The sequence below is a fragment of the Apteryx rowi genome, unplaced genomic scaffold, assembly GCF_003343035.1.
Source record: "Apteryx rowi isolate R43461 unplaced genomic scaffold, aptRow1 scaffold_770, whole genome shotgun sequence".
NCBI lineage: Eukaryota > Metazoa > Chordata > Aves > Apterygiformes > Apterygidae > Apteryx > Apteryx rowi.
In genome coordinates, this window is record NW_020451061.1 from 66,531 (window position 1) to 89,628 (window position 23,098).

At 39.0% G+C, this 23,098-nt stretch overlaps 2 protein-coding genes across 3 annotated transcripts in view; both read right to left on the bottom strand.

Moving 5' to 3' along the window:
- The window catches only part of ANKRD42 (ankyrin repeat domain 42), a 20,258-nt gene extending 20,120 nt beyond the window's left edge, over nucleotides 1–138 (bottom strand). Inside the window, exon 1 of the mRNA XM_026088523.1 lies at nucleotides 38–138. Within this exon, the coding sequence (XP_025944308.1) occupies nucleotides 38–74 (37 nt within the window). The 5' untranslated portion in view covers nucleotides 75–138. The remainder of the gene's footprint in view (nucleotides 1–37) is intronic.
- A 2,341-nt stretch (nucleotides 139–2,479) lies between these two features.
- On the bottom strand, nucleotides 2,480–23,098 carry PCF11 (PCF11, cleavage and polyadenylation factor subunit). Of its 2 annotated transcripts, none has more exons than XM_026088521.1 (16): nucleotides 22,550–23,098; nucleotides 17,523–17,648; nucleotides 15,078–15,266; nucleotides 14,471–14,662; nucleotides 12,466–13,574; nucleotides 12,007–12,196; nucleotides 11,272–11,914; nucleotides 9,710–11,187; nucleotides 8,256–8,343; nucleotides 7,464–7,583; nucleotides 6,794–6,905; nucleotides 6,001–6,184; nucleotides 5,376–5,531; nucleotides 4,164–4,256; nucleotides 3,625–3,660; nucleotides 2,480–3,011 (listed from the first exon to the last, which is right to left on the bottom strand). In XM_026088521.1, exons 1-16 carry the CDS (start codon nucleotides 22,736–22,738, stop codon nucleotides 2,796–2,798), a joined length of 5,121 nt encoding a protein of 1,706 aa, XP_025944306.1. In that variant the 5' UTR covers nucleotides 22,739–23,098; the 3' UTR covers nucleotides 2,480–2,795. The 2 variants fall into 2 exon arrangements, with proteins under 2 accessions (XP_025944306.1, XP_025944305.1); XM_026088520.1 differs by having other exon boundaries at nucleotides 6,794–6,908; nucleotides 22,550–23,096.

The following is a 23,098-nucleotide window of genomic DNA, read 5'->3' on the forward strand; positions in this document are numbered from 1 at the left end:
ACGCGGGGGAGAAGGAGCGCGCGCGAGCCCGTCTCACCGGCCGGAGGGGGAGGCGGCGCGGCGGCGGTTGGCATGGCGGCCCCTCACCCCGCGGCGGCAGGGAGTGTGCGGGCTCGCCGCACCTTCCTCTTCCTCCTCCGCCACCTCCTCCGTCAAGCCTGTTTGGCAATAGGGAGCTCCTCCTCCTCCTCCTCCTGCTGTTCCGTCAGGCCTGTTTGGCAATAGGGAGCCCCTCCTCCTCCTCCTCCTCCTCCTCCGCCTCCGCCTCCGCCTCCTCCACCGCCTCCGCCGGCCAGCACGCAGGTGCCACCTGAATTTAATACCTTCCTTGGGCTGTAGTAGGCTGCGCTAGGAATTAGCAGGATCTGCAAAGTCTCCTGCAGCACGCGTGGGATTAGGGGAGCTAGAGAAAGGAAACTTTCCTGCAGCCCATATCTTCCCCAGGGCAGAATCCACACGGTGTGCATTGGAGGGCAGCAAGCGTAGCCTCCAAAGCCCCAAACTGGGCTTCAAAAACTTGGGAGAATGAGGCACAACTGAAAAAGCATGGATTGGTATCCAGAGATCCTTAAAAATAACTCTCAAGGATTACACAAGGGGGAAAGAATAAAAGAAATCATGAACATAAAGATTAAGGGCTGAAAAGCAGAATTAGAGGTAATGAATACAACATACAGACACCTACAGCTGGTAGGTAAACTAAGGGCAGTGGGACATACACCTGTGCATCCATGTGGCCTGTCCCCCCCATGGATATTCCCAAGGAAAAAAAAAATCTTTGGTGTAAGGCCCTATGGCAGTCTCCTAAAGCTGGGTTGGATTTGAAGACTTCTGCTTAGAGAAAACGGACATCTTTCTAACAACAGATTTAACCCATGAATCCTTAGTTCCATATAATCATATACCTATAAGTAAATTAATATTACTGATGAGAAGGAAGCTACCCATAAATAATGTGTTTGAAAACTAAAGAATGTGAAGCCACTGAGAGTTTATGTGCACACTTTAAGGCTATTGCAGGTAAAAAGCACATTTTGTTACAGTATTCACTGCAGGCTCAAGCCTGCAGTCAACATTTTTATTAGTAAAATTTCTGTATAAATTGAGTTTGAACACTTTCTAGGTAATATATCAAAACAAACCAAAAAAACCTAACACATTTTAAATCTTTTGCTCCAACAGGATTTTAGAGGGCTGAAAGCAGGACTATCTGATCCGGCATCTCTAGAAGGGAATGGTGACAGGGAAGCTCATCTATTCCCACTACACTCCACCCTCACAGCAGAGAAAATGAAGCAAGGCCCATCAGCAGACTTCCCCGTACACACACCCCGGCACCGGATGGAAAGCATTTTCACAGCTCTAGAGGGGACAGCTACACAACACAGCCAGACTGCCTTCAAGACTGACACTTAGAGAATCACTTCAGTACCACAAAAGTGCTRCATAACTATGGTTATTGTCAAGTATCTGGGGTCTTTAATACTTATTATTAAGAGTCAAGGAACTATTAACATCTTAAAAACTGCTTACTGCTTTAAGCCTGGTTGTGAAGATGGAAAGAACAGTGCTGCAACGAACACAGCATAATCACAGCTTATTATTTTTACTTATATCATACACAAAAGGGTGAATTCTGATCTCCCAAATATCCTCACTGCAAAGAGTAATATACCAGCACTGTGACATTACTCTCTGAATTTTAGTGTTTTAAGTCTTGCTCCTAGCAGCTTTAAAACTATGCATTATACACCTGCCAGAGGGAATAAAACTTGAAGTGTATATTGTCCTAAGACACACACTGTATGTCCATTTATTTCCAATCCCACAAACATGCCAGCCACACAAGCCCATTACTGGAAGGAAGAGATTCACACTCAAATATATGCTTCATTTCATTTATTACATTTAAGAAATATTAACATCTCAGGATATCTGGTTTACCATCTAAGTCCAGTCATAACCAACAAAAAAATGTTAACCATGTTTCAAATGAGCATTCTTACATTCATTTCCCCCTGTAACTTAAAGAAAACTTTGTTCAGCTATATTAAATTCTTATGTGACTAACGGAAAAAATMATTTAAAATGTCTCAACTACCAGGCATCCTGGTTTGTTAATTGAATGTTTGTTGGCACTTGTGTTCACAATCAAGCACTCTGGTTGCTTTGTTAATTTTTCCCTTCTACCCAGAACTGTCTTTTTGGTTATGTATTTAATATCTGGATATGTATGTAAGTTTTTTCAAATAAATTTAATAAGAAAAGAAATCTAGGGCGGGCTGTCTGAAAAAGTTCCTGCATTGCTTCCCTTGATAACCCACATATGAGATAATGGAAGGAAGTTATTTGCTTTCATTTTTCTGAATCTTGTTGAGCAAGAGGTCTAAAACTGAGGTCGTTTTAAATCCATTTAAACTGAAAAAAGTACAGAAACACTGTCTTCATTTGATGGTGTGCATAAACATTACACTCCATATATAGCAAAAATATCTTTTATTTATAATTTACATTTCCACAAGTGAAAATTGTACATTTTTACATATACAATTTCATTCCATTAAATTTTCACGCATCTACAGAACTTTCACACAATGACACCTGAAACTGTGCAGGCAATAAAAATTCAAATACAAAAATGTATTTATTAACCAAACAGTAGCTGAGGCCCTGCCTCAGCTAAACATTTTTATTTCATATAAAAAGTATTTGCCTTCCAGAGTCAACACAGCAGCTCTTCTGTTCTGTAAAAAAAAACAAAAACAAACAAAAAAACCCATCATACCTCAGTTTATTTAAACAGATTCAACCTTATCAGGTTCTGTTTTAATATCTGTAGATGCAGGTGTGCTCTCTTCTGCACAGGTAGTAGGGGTGTCATCAGGTTCTTCTTTGACTTTAGGAGAGTCGCAGGATTCTTGTGTTTCTTGTTTAACAATGTTCAACATAATATTTAGTGGATTTTCTACAGGAGTCTTGCTGGGAGATGGTGTGCAATCAAATGAGGATGTCTGCAAAATGAAAGTTATTGTAGCATTAACACACCATTAAAACAACTATTTGTAACTTTATAGTAATTTTCAAAATGTGAACAGCAAGTTGATAATCAGGCATTCAAAATCCAAACTTCTACTCTATCCAGACCTTGAGAAAGCCAGTTTACTCTAACAGAATTACTTTACAATTATTTTGAAAAGATATCATCCAAGTAGGGATGAAACACTTAGCACATTACCATAAAACATTCCCAGCTATGCCCAGAAGTATTATAACTCTCAAATCATTAAAAATTTAACACATACACACACAAACATCCATTTATTCCATTTTGCAAATTCCTAAGATTAAGCACTTTACTCAACAATAAATTCAGATATGTTTTCAAGCCATGGTTTCTCTTTAGTTGTGTGTGACACACAAACTGACATGCTACATCACAACAAGAAATACATCTTAGATAATTCTATATTACAAACTTGCCATGCCTGGGGCCCTCAATTCTTTGTGTAGTCATATGCAACAGAAATGGGTAGTATATTCTGAATACATTTACTCCCTGCAAAGCCAGAAATCAAGCAAAGCCAACTCAAAATGCTTCAGAAAACATATAAAGGATTCACTTACATTTTGGTAATCTTCGTAACATGAGGGATGGTAAATCTGAAAAAGAATTGTTATACATTTAAATATATATTTATTTTATAGTAGAAGCACTGGTCATGAACAGAACAGTTTTGATCACATAATATACTCCCTCTAGAAAAACAATGGTATGAGTAGGCAAAGTATAACAGTCAGACATAACTAACTGGGAAAAGATTGTGTGTGTGCTTATGTAGGAAAAGTTATACAAAAGCCTGGTAAGTGTTAAGAATTTGTCTACAGTTGTATTTAGAATTAATAGAACCAATATCTACATCCATATATGCAGACATTCATCTTTCTTTTAGCAAGGCAGCATGAGGAAACCCCAGTGAGTCTATGCTAATGGGGTCAAGAYTTCATGCATTTCAAAATGTTGAGATATTGGTGCACTTGGAGGCCAGCAAAACCATCAAGAGAATCCACTGAGAATGAAAATCACTTTCCCCTCCCATTTTCTTGACACAATTCTTCTAATTTTTTTTATTCTAAACAAGTATCACATAATAAAATCAGATTACCTTTTCATCTACTCTAATAGCATTCTTCAGATGCCACTCTTCCTCTTCCTCATCCCAATACTGTTCAAATTGCTCTTGGCAAATTTCACAGCTCTGAAAAGTTATTAAAGTAATAGAGATATAAAGGTGATTTTAATAATATACCGAACACATCAACTTTAAGAATGTGACTAATGACAATCAAATAAACCTCTTTTAAAATAAGATAAATATATTGACCTACAACATGATATTGCCTCCACATTCTAAAAGTAACTTTATTAAACATGTATTAATGCAAAATTATTTTGAGTATAGTTTGCAGACTCAATAACAATCATCATCAGAGACAGCAGACAGCTGTCACTTGGGAACAGCAAGCTTTGACCTTTCAGCTAGGAAGTCCCTGCAAAACACTTGGTAACTATCTAACGCCCTTTTTCTGCCAGGTAACACAATCCAGTACAGGGACTGAGTTAATTTTATTTATGGCATTATCTTCACTCTTACCCCTAACTCAACTTTGAGTTTCAAGCTAAAAAGGGAGAACTTTTGCTTGAAATATTAACATCTTTAATACTTTCTCTGCCATATGATCAACTCTGAAAACAAGGCACAAGAGGTACGTTCTTCCAAAATTAAAACAAAGGCCTTCAAGGCTTGATAGCTAGTTTCGTATAGGGTTAGCATGTAAAACTATGCTGAAATTCTGTCAATACTCATATTTGATTACTATACCAATTCATCTAATAAAATACATATCTACTGGTTATTTTCAAGTCAAAAGACTGACATACTTCTTTGTCCTAATGCCTACCTTCTACTGAAAAAAAAAATACGTAAAAGGTAACAAACCAGGTAAGAATTATTTGAACCACAAAGGACCATTTCCAATTCACTTGTTCAATTTACTCTTCCTATGGTTACAATCAGTAAATTAACACGCATTTCCAATTCCAGTTTTGCTATAAAGATGGAATATCAATAGGTGTTTTGTTGTTGTCATTTTGTTTTGTTTTTAAACTACTGGCAATTTATACCACTATCTGCTACTGGGAAACAACCATTACATACACGAATATAAAAAAAAAAATCTATGAAGTGGCTGCACAGAGGTCCAAGAACAGAACTTCAGACTATAAATAACACACTGTATAAAAGAATGTTGTAAAGTTCTTTAAAGTATTAGATCATTCTCACTATCTGGGCTAATGAAGGCAAGCTGAAACATACCTCATCTGCTCCAGCTGGTCCAGCAGGGACACTCTGAAACTCTTTCTCTTTTGCAGCTTCTTGTGTCTTCAACACCACCTCTTCATGAGCTTTTTCAAAAAACTGGCTTTTTGCACGTTCCTCTAGATCAGCTATTTCTTCAAATTCAATCCAGTCCTAAGGGAAATTTTTCATTCACACTCAGACATGGACAAATAGCCACAAATCCACGTTTAAAATGTAAAGCTTAAAAAAAAAAATCACATCCAAAAGGTAGCATACGTAATGAGTCTCTTCATTAAAAATTGAAATGCTCATCACATATGCAGCATTACACAATGTACATTTTTTCACAGCATTACACTGTTTAAAAAGTTTCTCCAGAAAGATCACTATCTTTCAATTTCCATTCCATTCTCAGTACTACCAAAAATACTAATAGTTTAAACTGCTTATTGCTCACATGTCCACCTTTTGTGTTTTGACTGTCATTTATGAAAACTATTTGAAATATCTAAACAGCATTGTTTATTAAAGACAAACTCCTGTGATGATGTAACTCGAGATTCAACTGCAATCCTACAGCACATACATAAAGCACAGAATCTGGCCTGTAATTTATCAAAACACATATTGTATTACTTACTGTTAAACTGTAGTACCACCTTCTGTGTGTAACTTTTCTGCTAACATCCTTTTCTGTGCGGTTTTGGCGATAATGCCAATCTAAGTGATCTGCATAAACATCTGTCTGTGAAGTAGTAAATCTCATTCCACATGAGTAACACTGAATTCCAGTGTACAGTCGATTTATAACACTATCATAACGCCTACAAAAAGAAAAAAAAAGTCTTAACTTTTTTTTGAAAAGAAACAGGTAAGAAGTTCCTCAGTAAGTTGCTTCAAATGATTGCAACAGTAGAAAAAAAAGGATGAAGGTTAAAGCATGCAATATAGCTGAATTCTTCCTGTTTTGCAAAATACGATCAATTGAAAGCACTCATGTAACAAAATGGTCTCACATTAACTGTTCATGAGAAACATGCTAGCATGTCTTAGGTTTATATCTACCAGCTCCAAGGGTCTAAATAGTGCATACTATAGTAATGCCAGCATTGAGTCAGCTTTGCAAACTACCCCAAAGGTAGTAACACTGGTAGTAGCAAAGGAAGTAACACTGACTTCAATTTCTATAACCTTGCTGATTAAATCACGTCATGAATCTTGGATAAAAATAGATTACTCAGGTTGATTTTCCCTCTTTTTCCTCCCTCAAATTCTGCTAGGCTAACAACAGAAGCAAAAACTGCAGGTCTTCTTGTATCAGCCACAAAGTGACATTTAATCTTTTAAGAGCTCTCAGCTGTCTTGGATTAACTACATAGATATTACCACATCATTGTTCTTACTGCACTGTAAGATCATGCTACTATACGCACTGTCTGAGTTCTTCAACTGTAAAGTTAGTGAGGTCTGGGACATCTTGATCTTCACTCTGGTCTTGATCATCATCCTCCTCTTCAGCAGCTGGCTGGGCTGACGTTTCATTCACTTCTAGAAAACATAAAGAGACAATTACAATTTTATCAAAACTTCAGTACATTATCGCAAAGAAATGAAGTACTCCTGAAAGTTATTTTTATTGAAATATCAATGCAAACGATCTATGTTAAAATATAAGTGCATAATAATAGCTGAATCAGTCTCACYTTCTAACATTATAAAAAGCATACAAAATGCAATTAGTTTTTTACAGCCTGAGTTTAGGAAAATAGTGTTTCGATACCTTTGCCTAAGTCTTTGGCTTTAATATTCAGTATTTAGAGAAAGAGGCATTTCAGAAACTGACAAGAATCTGATTATAATCAAGTGCAATTTACTAAGGAACAGCGCCAAAGATGCAACTCACTGCTTTGTACAGCTTAAATGTACAAATTAAACTACAGCATACATTTTAAAAGTTAAGAGTTTACTTCATGACATGCATCACATACAAAGAAAAAAGTTTAGTTATAAAAAAGCCCTAAGAGTTCTTGAAAGGTCTTCTACTTAGTTTTTCACTTAGGTTATGCATAAACTGAGTAGTTAGAACATAATGGATCTACATACGTGCTGACGTGGAATCAGTTTTTGACAGTTTGAGGATTCCTGTTGACAACAGTTTAGCAAACAATTCATTGACATCAAGCTGGCCAAGGTGGTTATCAGGGTATGAATGTGGAAGGGCTCCTAGGGAAAAAACATCAACATTCATGGTGACAAAAGGTTAGATTCAAAAATTTCCTTCACTTCCACCAACATACTTCACGACACACCTCTCTCTGCCTCCTGCTTCTCCCAATTTTTTTCTTCCCTTGCAGCAGCTTCCTTTATAATGGAAGTATTTAAGTACCATCTATGCTGGCTCTTTGTACACAAATTTCTACTGAATACTGTTTTTTTGAAATGTAGTACTTTCTCACTTTATGCTTAAAATATTTATGAGGACTAATCTACTTGATCACCTGCTTTTAATAATTCATGACATTGTAGAAGCTTTTCATTACTAACCATTCAGGTACTGATAAGTTTTATATAGCCTGGCAAATGCAAGTCAGTCCTACGGACTGATCCCTTCCTGCCCTCTCAAAAGCAGACCAGATTTTTTTTCAGCCCAACTATATACCCCAAACCATATGGTTAATGAAAACTAATGAAAGCCTTCAGTGTTTGAGGGAAACCCCTACAGAAATTCATACTACAGAAACCACATCTACTAGCACCTCGTTAAGTGTCAAGGCTTCCTTTAGTCCACACAGAATTTGTACACCAGGACAGTACAGAATGCTTATTTTTATGGTCACTAATAAACAGAACAGTCGAAAAGAAATAAAAAGGTTATTTCATTATTTTGGTACACACCTGCTGGGTTCTGTACAAAGCTTCCAGGATTTGGTAAATACTGTTGACCTTGGCCATAAGGTCCTGGTTGAGCAGACATGAGAGACACCTGTAAAAGTAAATATTTATGTACTGTTTGCATGATAAAATTAAAAACAAATTATAATCAAGTTATCATTAACTTCTAGATATTTCTCAATAATTTTAGATATATTAAACTCTTTCCAGGAGGGTACCATGTCAGTTTAGCATTGAAACGTCTACAAATGAGCTCATAACCTTTCTCTAGTTCTCATTTCCCATCAGAAAAAATTCAGAGAACATTTGTTTTGTTTAACATTTAAATAAAAATACTTCTATCTATCCAGCCTTCAAATTCCAATCACATTTTCTGAACACATTACTTTCTTTTAAACTCTTCCTTTTCACCAAAGGAGAGTGCATCAGAAAGAAATTGGAATCTGGTGACTGTCCATCAATAAATGCTACTATTCAGTAAACAGATATTCCTTCTTATCTAATAATTGAAATAGTATCCACTATACCAAAAGCATCCTGAAAAGAGGATGTTTTCAACAAACTAGCTGCAGCAAACTCCAGATGGAGAAATAATTTTTAGATCACATTTCTAGTAAAAGTATTCTTTTTAGTATATCCAAAAGCAGTCAGTTTGCAAAGAAGTTTAAATTGTTTAAAATTTTATCCCTCTAGAAGTTAGCAGGACACAACTGGCTTATGTTCAGTTCATTCTTCATATTTGATTTAATTATTATCCCCCAAATGAAAAATGCCCACTAAAATCTCCATCTGTAATCAACTGAAAGGAATGACATGCTTTTCATTGACATTCAGCATCATTTCCCCCTTCTGAACAGGGCATTTCTGAGAAGCAATAGCAAAGACAACTGAACTCAAAGCATTCTGGTACAGAGAACATTTTGAAAAAGTGTAGTTCAACAATGTCCAAATCTTTCCCGACACCCCCAAATTACGAATCTCTCATAAGTCTTATCACCAATACTAACAGCTCCAAAAAGGTAACAATTATTTTGGTCCACTGTAATTCTACACCTGACAAATTAATCATGTATATCCACAATTATATCATCTTCCATGCTTTACAGAGAATTCATTTTGTGTAAATTTAATGAAAATACCAGACTTTCAATCACAGTTTTGTTTCTCAGTTGAAAATACAGACTAATTTCCTCAAGTTATCTTCTCAGCTACAAAATGATGACTGTAAAAATCCTTTTTTTCCCCTCAAATTTCTCTATTTTTTTATTTTTCAAAAACTAGCAGTGTATAACCTCCTTAAATAATCTAACTACTTAACAAGCATATTTTTTAGTCTGAAACTGGCTCCCAGTCTCCCCGCTTATCAGAAAAATCTTGTTTTAGGGGGAAAAATAACTACTACTCTCTATACAAAAATACTTCATCAGACTACCTTATTTTGCACAATCAAGTCTTACCTGATTATTTCCCACTGACATATTATTGAAGTTTCCATATTGAGGACCCTGAAGACTTTTTTCATCAAAATAATGTCCAGATGCTCTCAATGGGAAATTCTGTGCTCCTGGGCCAGCTGGCCCATTGAAATTTGGTCCTGGAGAACCATCAAATATTTCAGGTCTCTGGAACTGCATCCCATGAGATGGTCCATTGTAGCCCTGGCTGGGATGTTCACCAAACGGACCACTTTGTCCATACGGTGGCAATTCTAGTCTAGAGGCAGGATGGTTAGCTACATTTTCAAAACGTGCACCTTGAAGGCCAAGCGGCAAGTCAAACCTTGAGGGTTGCTGGTGAGGACCATCAAATCTTTGAGGTATGGCTGTTTCAAATCGTGGTTGTGTCTGTTGGCCAGGTGCTCTTTCAAATCTTGGGCCAGGTTGTCCATGAATTCCATCAAATCTTTGCAGAAGAGGTAGCTGTCCAGGTTGACCATCAAAGCCAGCTGAATGACAGCCATCAAATCTTGGACCAGTTCGACCCAGAGGACCTTCAAATCTAAGACCACCCCCTCCTTGATGTGCTGGCCCATCAATTAACCTAGGACCTACCCCTGGTCCTTCCAATCTGAGCCCACCACCTGATGGTCCATGTGGCCCCTCAAATCTAAGTCCACCACCTGATGGTCCATGTGGTCCCACAGGCTGACCATGTGGCCCCTCGAATCTGAGGCCACCTCCAGGTTGACCATGGGGCCCCAATGGTTGTAAGTGTGGCCCCTCAAACCTGAGACCACCCCCTGGTTGACCATGAGGCCCCAAGGGCTGACCATGGGGTCCCTCAAACCTGAGACCACCCCCTGGTTGACCTCGAGGCCCCAGAGGTTGACCATGGGGTCCCTCAAACCTGAGACCACCTGAAATTTGACCACGGGGCCCCTCAAACCTCAGACCAACTCCAGGTCCTTCAAATCTAGGACCACCTACAGGCTGTCCTGCTGGCCCCTCAAAACGCAAAGGACCACCTATCTGCCCGAGGGGTCCCTCAAACCTCAAGGGACCTCCTCCACCAACCTGTCCCGGGGGTCCTTCAAACCTGAGGGCACCTGCCAGCTGCCCTGGTGGCCCATCAAATCTTAGGGCTCCAGCTCCCCCTGCTCCTGCCAGTGGTCCATCAAATTGAGAGGCACCTCCCCCTACCAGAGGCCCCTCAAATCTCATAGCAGCCTGTCCAGGTGGCCCATCAATTCTAGAATTTGAACCAGCAGCAGGACCATCAACAAAAGGACTTCCTGGTCCATCTACCGCAACCCTTGCAGCAGGTTGTCTAGGTGAGCCATCAAAGAGAGGCCTGTCTTCCATCAGTGCACTTATTCTCTGCTTTACTTCAATGCCTCCAAATCTTGATCCTGAACTCTCTGAAAACGGTGCTTTGTCTGGATCTTCATACCTCGCTCTCTTGAAACTGAATGGGGACCTTGGTTCCTCTCGAACACCTAAACAAACAAACAAAAACGATAATCACTTGCTGAAATGCTGCAAATTACTTAACAGCACTAAAATAAAGCAAAAATACATACCAGCTTTCCCAAGAAGCTGTCTTTCTTCACGATTATCAAATCTGCAGATTGCATCACCATCTATTTTCTGGAACTCCGGTGTGCTCTTCCCCTGTTGTCTGAGAGCTTCTCTAAACTCATCTGATTCTCCCCAGCTGTCGTAAGGATCAAAATTTTTAGAACTTCTTGCTCCTTTAGCAGCATTTTGTTCCTCAAGTCTTCGTCGACTCTCAAGTGGCGAAAGATTATCAGGAAAAGGTCTATTACTGCCACTTACAGGAGAATGTCGCCGGGATCTTTCTCCAAATGGTTCTTTTCTGTCAAACTGTACTCCACGCTTAGCTTTGGCTTGCTCACATTCTATTCCAGAAAGCAATGCATCAGGTATATGATAATCTAAAATATCATCGGGATCTAACAGATCAAGTCTCGACAATGAATGCTGTACTTGGGTTCTCTTCAATTTCGCTTTGTGTTCATAATATGTTAATTCTGCATCAGACAGAAGAGGTTTCTTTTTCAAACCACATTTTTCTTCTGTAGGGCTATCCCACACATTGCATCTGTGCTTTCCTTCCTGATACTGGAACAGCTGTCGGATCTGATGAGCTACAACAAGGAACTCATCTTGTGTTATCTCACCAGATGCTAAGCGTTCATTTGCCTGTAATATTAAAATTAAAGTTTAGACTTCTGAAAAAGAAAAACACAACTATATCCAGGACACTTCTACAAATACAAATTAATCAGTATTACCTTTTTAAGTAATTCTCTCTTGCTTGCAGATGTCAATTCTTTGGGAATCTGTAAATTGGCATCCACACTTAACCGGTGCTGCTGCTTTGGTGCTCGGGGTGACAAAATTCCTTTACTAGCAGCCCAATTTTCCCGGTGTCTTTGGTGAGGGGATTTACCAAGTGCTTGGTGTTCTTCATTCTGTTGTGAGCTGAAAGCAAGAACACATTTAAAACTAACTATTCCTTTATTCAGGACATATCTATTACATTCCAATTAAAACTGACTGTGGCAAAACATCACAATCACATCAGAATCTAAATATACATAATTTCCATATTCCATTATTAAAAGAAGCTAATAATCTGAATGATTAATTTTGACAATCTGAACATTGCCTCCCAAACCTGAGCATACTGAAGTCAGCAGGAAAATTTCCACTGACTTCAGGCAGAAATTGCTTAAAAGCTGGTAACTTACTTTTTATTTTCTTCCCAACCAGATTTCCACCTCTTGCCTGATTTGGATCCTTGCCAGTTTTCTGCATTCTCCTTTGGATCAGGAGAGGCTTTTGCAGAATGCTGGCTTGCTGTCTCTTGGGGCCTATCTTCTTGAGCTTTTTTCACTCTCCTTGGATCTCGCACCTCTTGTTTAAGGTTTCGTTTATTAGAATTTCTTTCATCTCTTGCTGTGAGTGCACATTCTTCAACATGAGACTGCTTAGGACCTATCTGACRTATCTTTCCAATTTTAGGAGTTGATGAAGTGGGAGATAAACTCCTAAGTCTTCGTTTGGGTGATCTTCTATCTCTTCTTTTTGGAGAATGCGTAGATGGTGACCGTGATTTAGGAGAGCGTGATCGTGAGCGTTTTCTATTACTTGATCTCCCCTGTTTTCCACCCTGTTTTTCTGACTCCTCTGTAGCCGTATCTTGTTTCTGAACAACACCATTAATTACTTTATTTCTGCTGCCTACAGGTCTATGTTCACATGTCTTATGTTCCTCTTTTTCTTTTTTCTCTGTATTTTTCTTCTTCTCTTTCACCTCATCCTCTTTGCCTTCTGGCTTTTCTTGAAGATGTTTTTTCAATCTTGGATCCCGTTTACTGATTTCAGATACTTTTGTGCTTTCACATTCCTGGGTTTTAGTATCTTTAGTACTGGGTAGCTTATTTTTCAAAGGTGATGGTGATTTAGATTTTGCTTCTGACTGATCAAGTTCTTTCTTCAGTGTTTTTTCACTTGCTTTCAATTTTTCTTGCTTTGATGAGTTCTGTTTTTCAGCCTGAGCTGTTTTGCTTGCCTTAGTATCAGATTGATTGGTTGCGTTTGGTGGAAATTCTTTCCTATGAGACTGATCTTTAGCATGAGAAGAATGTTGAGCCATCCTATTAAGTCGAGGATCCCTGTTTACTATTTTGATATCATGAAGTGGAGGACTTGGGGATGGTTTGTTTTTTTCAGATTGCACAGACGTCTGATGAGGAGGTTTAACTGCCATATGAGGTGTTTGAGACACATGTTGCTTGGAAGGTGCTGGAACTGAAGCTATAGTAGATGATCCTTGTTGAACACTAAGAGAAACAGCCTGAAAAAGAAAAAAAAACAGCATTAAACTGCTTGATAACTCCTGTCCGGTGATGTTCATTTTCTGTGACTTCAAGCCAAATCTATAAATGGAAATGTCTCAAAAGATACACTTAAAAAATTGAACTGGTTTAACTCAGTGACCTGTTAATTGCTAATTACAGGTGTTAAAATAATGAAGTACCATTACAAAAGATCAAGTTCAAACATAATGCAAAGTCAATGCTACAAAACATGACTTAAGTGCATGTTTGCACTACAGCATTAGTTTTTAATATACTCCACATGCTCAAGGCAACTAAGCTGCCACATATCTGATATATTTTTCCTATTTCTAGACTTTCAAGGTGCTTTAGTTTCATATTTTTACACCGTCAAGATGTTTTTACAACTATCAATACAACAAGACTTTCAATTACAAACATGAAATAACATTGCTTAACTGCCACTTTCAGATTTAACAAATTTGACCCGATGAGGAAATTCACTTTATAGTTCCAAGGATCAAGATTCCTCATCCTAGCAAAATGTTAGCCTTTCTCAGAAAAATCAGAGCAAAGATAACTGAAAAAGTCTGGCTTGCTGTGAGCCATGAGAAGAGGTGGAAGATTAGGATCACAGACAGGCATCATTTTGGAGAGCCGAAGTTAAAACAAAAAATAACCCAAGAGCTTCACTTTTTGGATTCAGTTTTTATTAAAATTGGTGAGATTTTCAGTTAATATTGTTTTAGAGCTCAAGATCAACTTGCATTGTTCTAATCCTAAAATAGCTACATTTGTCTAGAATTAAGAAAAAATTAATTTACTGCAGTTAGCAGTATAGTTAAGGTGCTATTCAAAAGAAACTGCAAGAAAAAAAACCACCTACGAAAGGTCCATCAACTACCCTACTCACCAACTGTGCTTTAGTCTGTTCCAGCTCCAGCTCTAATTTTTTCTGCTGAAGTTCTAACAACTGTTTTTGCTTTGCAAGCAATTGTTGCCTGATCAGTTGCTCCTGTGTCAAATTCTTTTGTATTTCAGGAACAGCTGGAGGAGTTGAGGCACCAGAAGTGACAGCAGAGGTAGGTGCAGTAGATTCCTCTGGCTAAAATCAAAACAAAGACAGTTACATTTAAGTCTTGATGGAATCAACTAATTCCATCTCCTTTGACTGCTATCATGATCCAGTAGTGGGATTTAGTTTGTAATGAAGTTATACATTGCATTTTAAATGCAAAATATAACCAAATATTTTAAAATTTTGCTCCACTACAATCTGTCCACTGTGAAAGTTACAGCACATCATTTAATATAAAATCACTGAAGTTCAGAAACCTAAAATACAGCTTTGAAATGTAAAAACCAAGCCCAGCAAATATCCTGAATTCAGAAATTCACCTTACCTGTTTATAAAGGTCAGATACTTCTTTCTTAATATACTTAATTGTCAAAAAGCAGTATACAAGCAATGAAAACTACATGTATTACCATCTGCTCATACAGTAGACGTGAAAACTTACCGATTTATTTAAAAACTTAGGATTCACATGGATGCTAGAAGTATTCACATTTGGGGGCAGAGGTTTAATTGGCCAAGCAGGATCTAATGAGTTGACTCTGACATCAAGGGCATATAGTTTCTTCAAAGGAAAAATATCATCCCATGTGGAGCGTAATTTAAATAAACTTTTCCTAGTATTTTCATCCACCTAAAACAATAAAACAATTCTATGGCTTGTTAAGTTAATATAAAACAACTTTTTACACTTTTCTGTAACTTATTTTAGTTATTTTATATTCATATCAATAGTTTGCGATTTTAACACATCCAACTGGCTATGCAGAATTTATAAATAGTGCTGATGTACTTTACGATTCATACATCTATACCAACAGAATCAATAATAGAAGTGTCAATGTGAATTGTTGTTTCAAGGCCACTTGAAGGTTTTATTGTATATTATCATTATCAGAATTTTCTTTCAACTTTTCCATTATCAAAATTCTCATTTTACTTGCCCATTTTCTGTGAAAAAACACAGTAACAAAAATACTTGAAGGCAACAGCCTTTAAGACAATAGGATATCACCAGCAAATCAGAGAACGATGAATCACAGAACAAAAACAGAGTATGTTGTTCGCCTGTTCAGTCACTGAACAACTTTTTCCAGTAAATACAACAAAAAGGGTATTAGGTAAAATTAAGCCAATTATATTTCAGTTCAACTGCAAAATTACACCTGTCTATGAAGTGCCCTTGTAGATCTAGTCCCTATTTTATCCTTTCATTAACTATTAGCTTGAATTATCTCATGAAAGTAAGTTAAATTTTGCTTTAGAGTAAATTTCTAATTCACCTGATAACCCAACTGTTTAACTTAAAAAATAAATAAATGACACAACATATGCAGCTGGCTAGTGTCAATATGCTAAATCAGTCATTAAATATTGGCCCTTAAAAGCTTTTTGCTGCAGTTTTATTTTTAAGTTATTACAGCAAGACTTGCAATAGTCTAGAAACATTGTTTGTTTGTTTTTTTAATAGGTACTTCAATAAAATCAATTAGTACATAGCTATCTTGGAGGGGGTTCTATCCAAATTTCAACAAAAGGGTATGAAGCTCACTGCAGAAGCTGATGAAATGACTGGGCAAAAGTATCTGACTTAAGCATTTAAAGATACCTTAGTGACCATTTACTGATAAAACAAAATTTGTAACAACGTGAACAATGAAATTCAACTTGTGTCTTGTATCACCACCAACTAAGCTAGCAGAAGTGACTGCTACTTTGTATATACACGTTAAATAAGCATAAAACACTCTACTTAGCTTAGTAGACCGTTAACCTACAAAACTCAAAAAATTATTACCCAGAGCTCCAGCTGCAAGAAAGTTAAATGCAACTCAGTGAATGAACATTCACAATATAATACTGAAAAAAACAAGTAGAACTTCTACTTATCTACCTATTTTAACACAGAGGAGTTTGAACTTTGTGTTCATTATTACAATCTATTCCCTAATTAGTCACCCATTTCACATCTGAAAACCATACATAAAGCATACTGAGATCTCAGATCCTCACTGATATGTGGAGATAGATAAATATGCAAAAGATCCTCTCATCTCATTCATGAGATGCCACTTTCTTATCATGGCATATAGGAAACCACAGAATTTAACCCTTCATTTTGTTTATCCAACTTAAACCCATTCAAGTCCAGTCTTTCAAAAACTGGACTTTGATTTGCCTTTCTTACTAAGGACTAAGCACAATTACTTCACTGGGTTTAAAGATTAAGAACAAAAAGATGAATGAAAAGGTTTGGCAGCAGTTCTCCATGTTGAGCGATATTAAACACTTATTTGTAACATCATACAGCAATACAGTCTAAGAGTCTTTCCCCCTAGCATTTTTTTAAATCACAGACCACCAGAAGAATACCAGGTGTCAGTGATTTTCAGACTTCACAGTTGAAACACTCATTCTGTCACATTACAAATAAAGTAATTTAGACTAACCTAATTAACTACATGAGAGAGACAAGAGCTGAGAGACCCACAAGAAGAAACTGAGTCTCAGTATAGTCTTGGCATAAAGACTATTAACTATCTTTAAAAAAAATCAACAATTCATAATTAATCAGTCTATACATTACAAAAAGTCCTTCCAGGTAAGCAACTATTAATGAAAAATTGTTATTAAATCTTGCCTGGAAAGAAAGACTAAAGAAGTTTATGAACTTAATTAAATGCAACTTTGTGGCTTTCAGCTAACACAGAACTTACATGCTTGACAGCAGCACAAATATCCTTTCACATTATACATAACAGTACTAAGATTTAAGAAAGTCATCTCTTATAATTCACCACCCAAGAAAACCCAGAACTGAAAGCATATATTTATTTTACCAGGAACAAATTTTGCTTAGAATACAGAACTTTTCTGAAAGTGTATATACCTTTTCAAATACACAAATAAATGTTGCAACTAGGTTTTTAGTAAATGCAGTAAGATATTCTCTTCCCACATTCTTGACAATGGAATCCATAAGGTACATAACTGGGAGCTTCTCTGATGCAGGAGCCTGGAGTAATAAGAAGAAACTGAGAAGTTTAGTACAACAAAAATATACTTTAAGTTTTTTAAATAAAGGGATTACCGATCCCAGAAATACAGACCTCTCTTTTGGTTGCCACTATAAACACCAAGGGATTTGCTTGGGATTTTTTGTTTTTTACAAAAACTTAAACTGGAAAATCGATACTCAGTTCAAAGTACCAGGCAGTGTGTCTACCACAAAAAAAGTAGTAATATCTTAGGTTATTCTGTTTGTGTATGAAAGCTTTGGGCAAAAAACAAAAAAAAAAAAAAAGAAGCCCACAAGACAATATTGCTGCTAGTGTACTGAGTGTAACCTTTCAAAACCCATTGAGAAAGTAATTTTAAGTTAGCAGGAAACCATCGTTAGCAACTGAAGGAACTTCTATAAGTTATTTATAATTCAAACCTCCTTGAATGCAGTTTTTCTGGATTTCACAGAACACAAGTCAGACTTCCGGCAAAAAGCCCAAATTAGTGAACTTCTGTAGATGTAGGTTTTATGTTGAGTGTCACAGTCTTTTTGTAAACTACACGCAGAATAGATCACAGTTATTTCATTGTAATCCAAAGAAACGGAGCAAGGAGTCCCATTCTCTCTTGGCACTTGCGATATCGACAGTCAGATTTATAATGCATTCAAAATGCACAGTTCAAACAAAGTTCTACATCCAAACAAAATTCAGTCATGGACTTGACCGGGTAAGAGTACAGACGAGCTCATAAACTGCAACCACGATTTTCAGGGAAGGGAGTCTTCATACTCTGGACACGCCTTTGTTACAAGAGGAGGTTTGCTTTTTTTTTTTTAATTTCATACTCAAGACTTGTACCAAGCTTGTGCGATAAAAGTGTGGTGACGCTGGACTGCTAGAGCAACTTCTAATGTAAATGAAGCACTACTGGGCCAAATCAAAATGATTTTAATGCCCACCATTGGCCTTCACAAGCAGATGGCACAGCAAAGTTCCAGAAAGCATCAGCAAGTACACAGACTTGTTGAAGTGGACAACAGAAAAGACAACACTACAAGCTGTGTGTTGACCGTGATCCCCTTAGAAGATCCATTCATAATACTTAAGTCCCATTCACCATCTGGTAAGCTCAGGATAAAACCAGAATAACTTAACTCACTGCTCGTTTTAAACAGGCTAGTTTTAAACAGGACAGGCTAGTAGATTCATTAAGGACACCTTACTTCACAACCCCACTGTCCAGACAAGTGTGTGGAAGTGCTCTTGCTTTACAGTTTTATATTTAATTCCTCCCCAGTTAAGGTGGCTTATAGAGGGGCACTGAGTCAACAGTATTTTTATATGGGTAAATCACAGTAGTTTCTCACCCTTAAATGTGTCTTCATTTACAATATATTAAATTCTTTCCATTATATTACCATGACCTGAAACTTAATACTGAAGAGGACTCGAGAATTTCTTGTTGATTAGGGGGAAGGTTACTGCCTTTGTGCACATCAATAGTAGTAAAAACAGGCAGGTGATGTATCTTCATACATTAGAAGATAGAAAAGTGCACCCTAAGATAGCTAAAACTAATTGCAGCACATTAGAAGCATGCTTTACAGCAGATATATTACTCTAATCTGAATGTTGAACACTGTTAATGAGCTAGTATGCAATGGTGTTAGAATAAACACATCTCTCTAGCCTCAGAAAACAGACTGTGGGTCTAAAGCTACTAAATAGTAAAATGCCTGTAAATATTGGTTTCGTCTTTAATACAGTCTGCACAATGGCACATTAAAACCACTATTTAAGCTGCTCTGAATGCCTTCCGTTATAAGAAAAGTGACACTGCAAGTGCACAGCTACTGACTTTCAAAGTCAGCTTTTAGTGAAACACAGAGCTGTCTCACCAGCACCTATGCCCAAGAGCTACTGACATAGTATTTTATATTCTTCCATTTCATCAATGTATGGAAGTAGTTCACTATACTCAGCTAAGCTTAAAGTTTGAGACRCTGGGGAATCCATTTAGTAGCAAACACACTGTAAAAAGTTTAACCATCACCTTCATTATACATCAGGCTGTTAAAAGTAATCAATCACACATGGAAGCACTGCAATCTGTTAAGGAAGCCTATTTCAAAATATGACGCATAGAATTATAAGTTTAGCAGCAAACCCCACTTCACATATAAGCTACTCAGGTGTTACATTTTAAGAACCAGGACTTAAATATGGCTGGAATATTTAAGTCTTCACTTCTGGAAATGTTTATTATGTCAAGATATCTAGCACATACTCCATTAACCACAAAAGGGAATCCCAGATTTGAACGTATTTTGTTTTCAGGCAGTCTCTATAGTATCCCCTAACAAGACAGACACCCACATGACACTAACCAAAAAGCAGGGAGGCTCAGCGTAATCACCAGAACACAGAAGACGACTAACGGAGCTTATCAGCATGATATTAAAGACTTCATTACAGAATTCCCACTGTTCTTTCAAATTATGTATGAAAGCTATTGTTGGAAATGTGTGGCTCTTTTTATTAGTTTCCTAAAGGGTTTCAACCTTAAAATCATATCTGGTAACCCCAAGTCACAAACTTGTGAAAAATTTTGTTTAAAAAATAACGTTGTAAATAAATGGGTCTTGGAAACAGATTCTGCACTATACAATGGTAAATAAAAAGACAAATACATATTTCACACTTTTTATTTACAAATTTTATAATACCAGTCACACATTTCATAACCATTTATTAAATTGAAAAGCAGACCACTCAGTTTTACACTAAACAAACTGTCTCCAGGCAACACTTTTTAAAAGTGGCTTAGTAAAGGAGATCACTTTCCCAGGAACAACTAAAAACTTCCCTTTTATAACCATAGTCACGAACAGTAACTAGGCAAAACTAACCATTGATACAGGATTTAAGACATCTTTAAAAAACACACTTCAGGGCAGGCTCTAAAATCACCCAAAAATGAAGAAATTTGACAGCATTGGTATTTATCACAAATCATTTTATATACATCCACTGCCCTTTAAGAGATATAATGGTGAGATCTATTAGATTATGAGGTCACCTCCCCAAAGAATGGCCGAACTCAGCCACTGGCAGCATTTAAAACTAAACTGGAAGAGGTCTGTGGAACACTAAAAAGCCATCCTGCATCGACAGAAAGATGGATTAAATAACTTAAGAGATCCTTCCCTCCCCATCATTAAATAGTACAATTCTCACCATTATAAACCATGATTTAAAGCCAAAGGAAAAAAGCCTTTGAACACCTGATATCAGAGGGAGCAAGGGAAACAACGGGGGAGGGGTGACTGGCAGGAATAGGGGGGATTGAAAGAAGAACCCTTTCCACATAAAAATCTCCTGTTAAAAAGGTGCAGTAAACCCCCATCCGTATGCTCTGGCTGACTGATGTCAGCAACTGCCTGGGTTGGGCTCAGAGGGAGCCTCCTCTTTCCCTTCTTTTTATATCATGTGCCTTTCAGACGCCATGTTAGGATCCTACAGGCTGCTACAGTTTCTACAGTTAGGGAGAATTTCTTCTTCTCCATCCTCAACCAATAAACTTCTCTAGCCAAAATAGATTAAATACACACACAATACTATGCTTTAGTCAGGGCACAGATCCCCTGAAATCCAAACAGATTACCCCAAACCCACGTAAATTTCTCTAATCAGGCAGAGCAAAACAACCCCCATGACCACCACACACACACTTCTCTAACCGGAGCAAATTATCACCTTTCACCCACAAACTTTTCTGAAAGATAAGGGGCCCCCAATTAATGTCTCAAGTAAGCACAGGGAAAATAGTCTTATCTTCCAAATCATAACTGATACTTAAAACTCATTCTATTTAGTCTTTAAAAAGTGGATAATTTGTATGTTATAAACTCAACCTTATTTTCAATCCTTTAAACTACTCAAAAAAAAAAAAAAACTCCACAAATCTCTCCTCCCAGTCAGGCTCTCTCTAGTGATCGCAATACTCGTCTACTGTAGAAACTGCTAAGTGTTTAGACACCAGATTAGAGACACTGAATACTGGCTGCATGTAGGGGAAAACTCGGCTACAAGGGCGAGATGCTGCTGCCCAGTCACTGCCAGGCCGCCATGTTGTGTCTGGTATTTACACGGGACTTAAATCCCGAGCCACACTGCCCTCCCAGCGCTTTTGGTGGGGCAAGTCCCAAACCCTCCCCTACTACGAACACCCCTCCTCTGTGGCCGGGTGGTGTGGGGGCTGTTCCCCTCCCTCGAGTCCCCTGCTCCCTATGGGGGGGGGGAGGGAGTAGAAGAAAGAGCTTTAAGCTTAGCAGTGAAAGGAGAAGCCCCCGACGCCTCGCCCCGTGCTCCCTGATCCCATCTGGGACTCGTTTCTCTCCACCTGTTTCCCCGCAGCGACCCCAACCTCCTGACCCTCTCCCCAGTGCCTCGACCAGGGCGCTTCCTCCCCCACCCGAGCCCCGGGCGCCCTCCAGCACCGCCGAAAACCTGCTCTCTGCTCGCCCCTCACTAGCCTGCCCCCCACCTCTGCCTCCGTGGGCCCTGAAGCCCCCTGCCTCCCCCCCCGAGCCCAGCTACCCCCGCCCGCCACCATCCTCACCACACCTAGCTCCTTTCCTCCCCTGAGACTCTCCCTCTCGCTCGCTCTCGCCCCCCTTCCCGCCTCCTAGCCCCTCTTATCCCCTCTGCGCTTCCGCTCCCCTGCCCCCTCTCTACCCTCCTCCTCCTCCTCTCCCCCTCAGCCCGCCGCTGCCCGGCTCCGCCCGCGCCCCTCCGCAGGCCCTCGCCCCCATGCCCTTGTTCCTGGCCCCCGAGGCCGCCCTAGCCCGCTATCCCGGCCTGTCCCCCCCAGCAGTATAGGTAGGAGTAGTAGTCGGTGGAATATAAAAACCTTGGCGATTTGCGCCTCGATCAGGGAGACGATGTCCTTGGCGAAGGGCACGTTCTCCTCGGCCAAGATGGTCAGCATGTTGATGTGCGGCTTGCTGTTGAACGTCAGGTCCTCCAGCGACGACTGGTAATCGCGGCACGCGTCCTCCCGGGCCTCGCTGCTACCAGCGCTGCTCTCCGGGGCCGACATGCTCCTCCGACCGGGGCCCGCACCAGGACCCGACCCACCGACCGAGAGCCCCCTCCCCGCGATCCCCTGCCGCCGCCGCCGCCGAGCGATGCCGCCCCCCCGCCGCTGCCGCTGGGCTCCTCTACCGCATCCTCCGGGCTGCGGCTCCCGCTGGTGGTGGTGGCGCCGTCGGTGCTGCTGCTCCTTCAGCCGCCGCGACTCAGTCTCAACGCTCACAAAATGGCGGCGGCGGCTAAGGCTCGAGAACCTCTTCCTCCAACCGTTGCGTCATGTGAAATTGTTCTAAGGAAAGGGGCCGGCTGATTGGAAAGCCCCTTTTGTTCCCTTACTGCGTCCTGATTGGCTCGCGCCCCGTCTGCT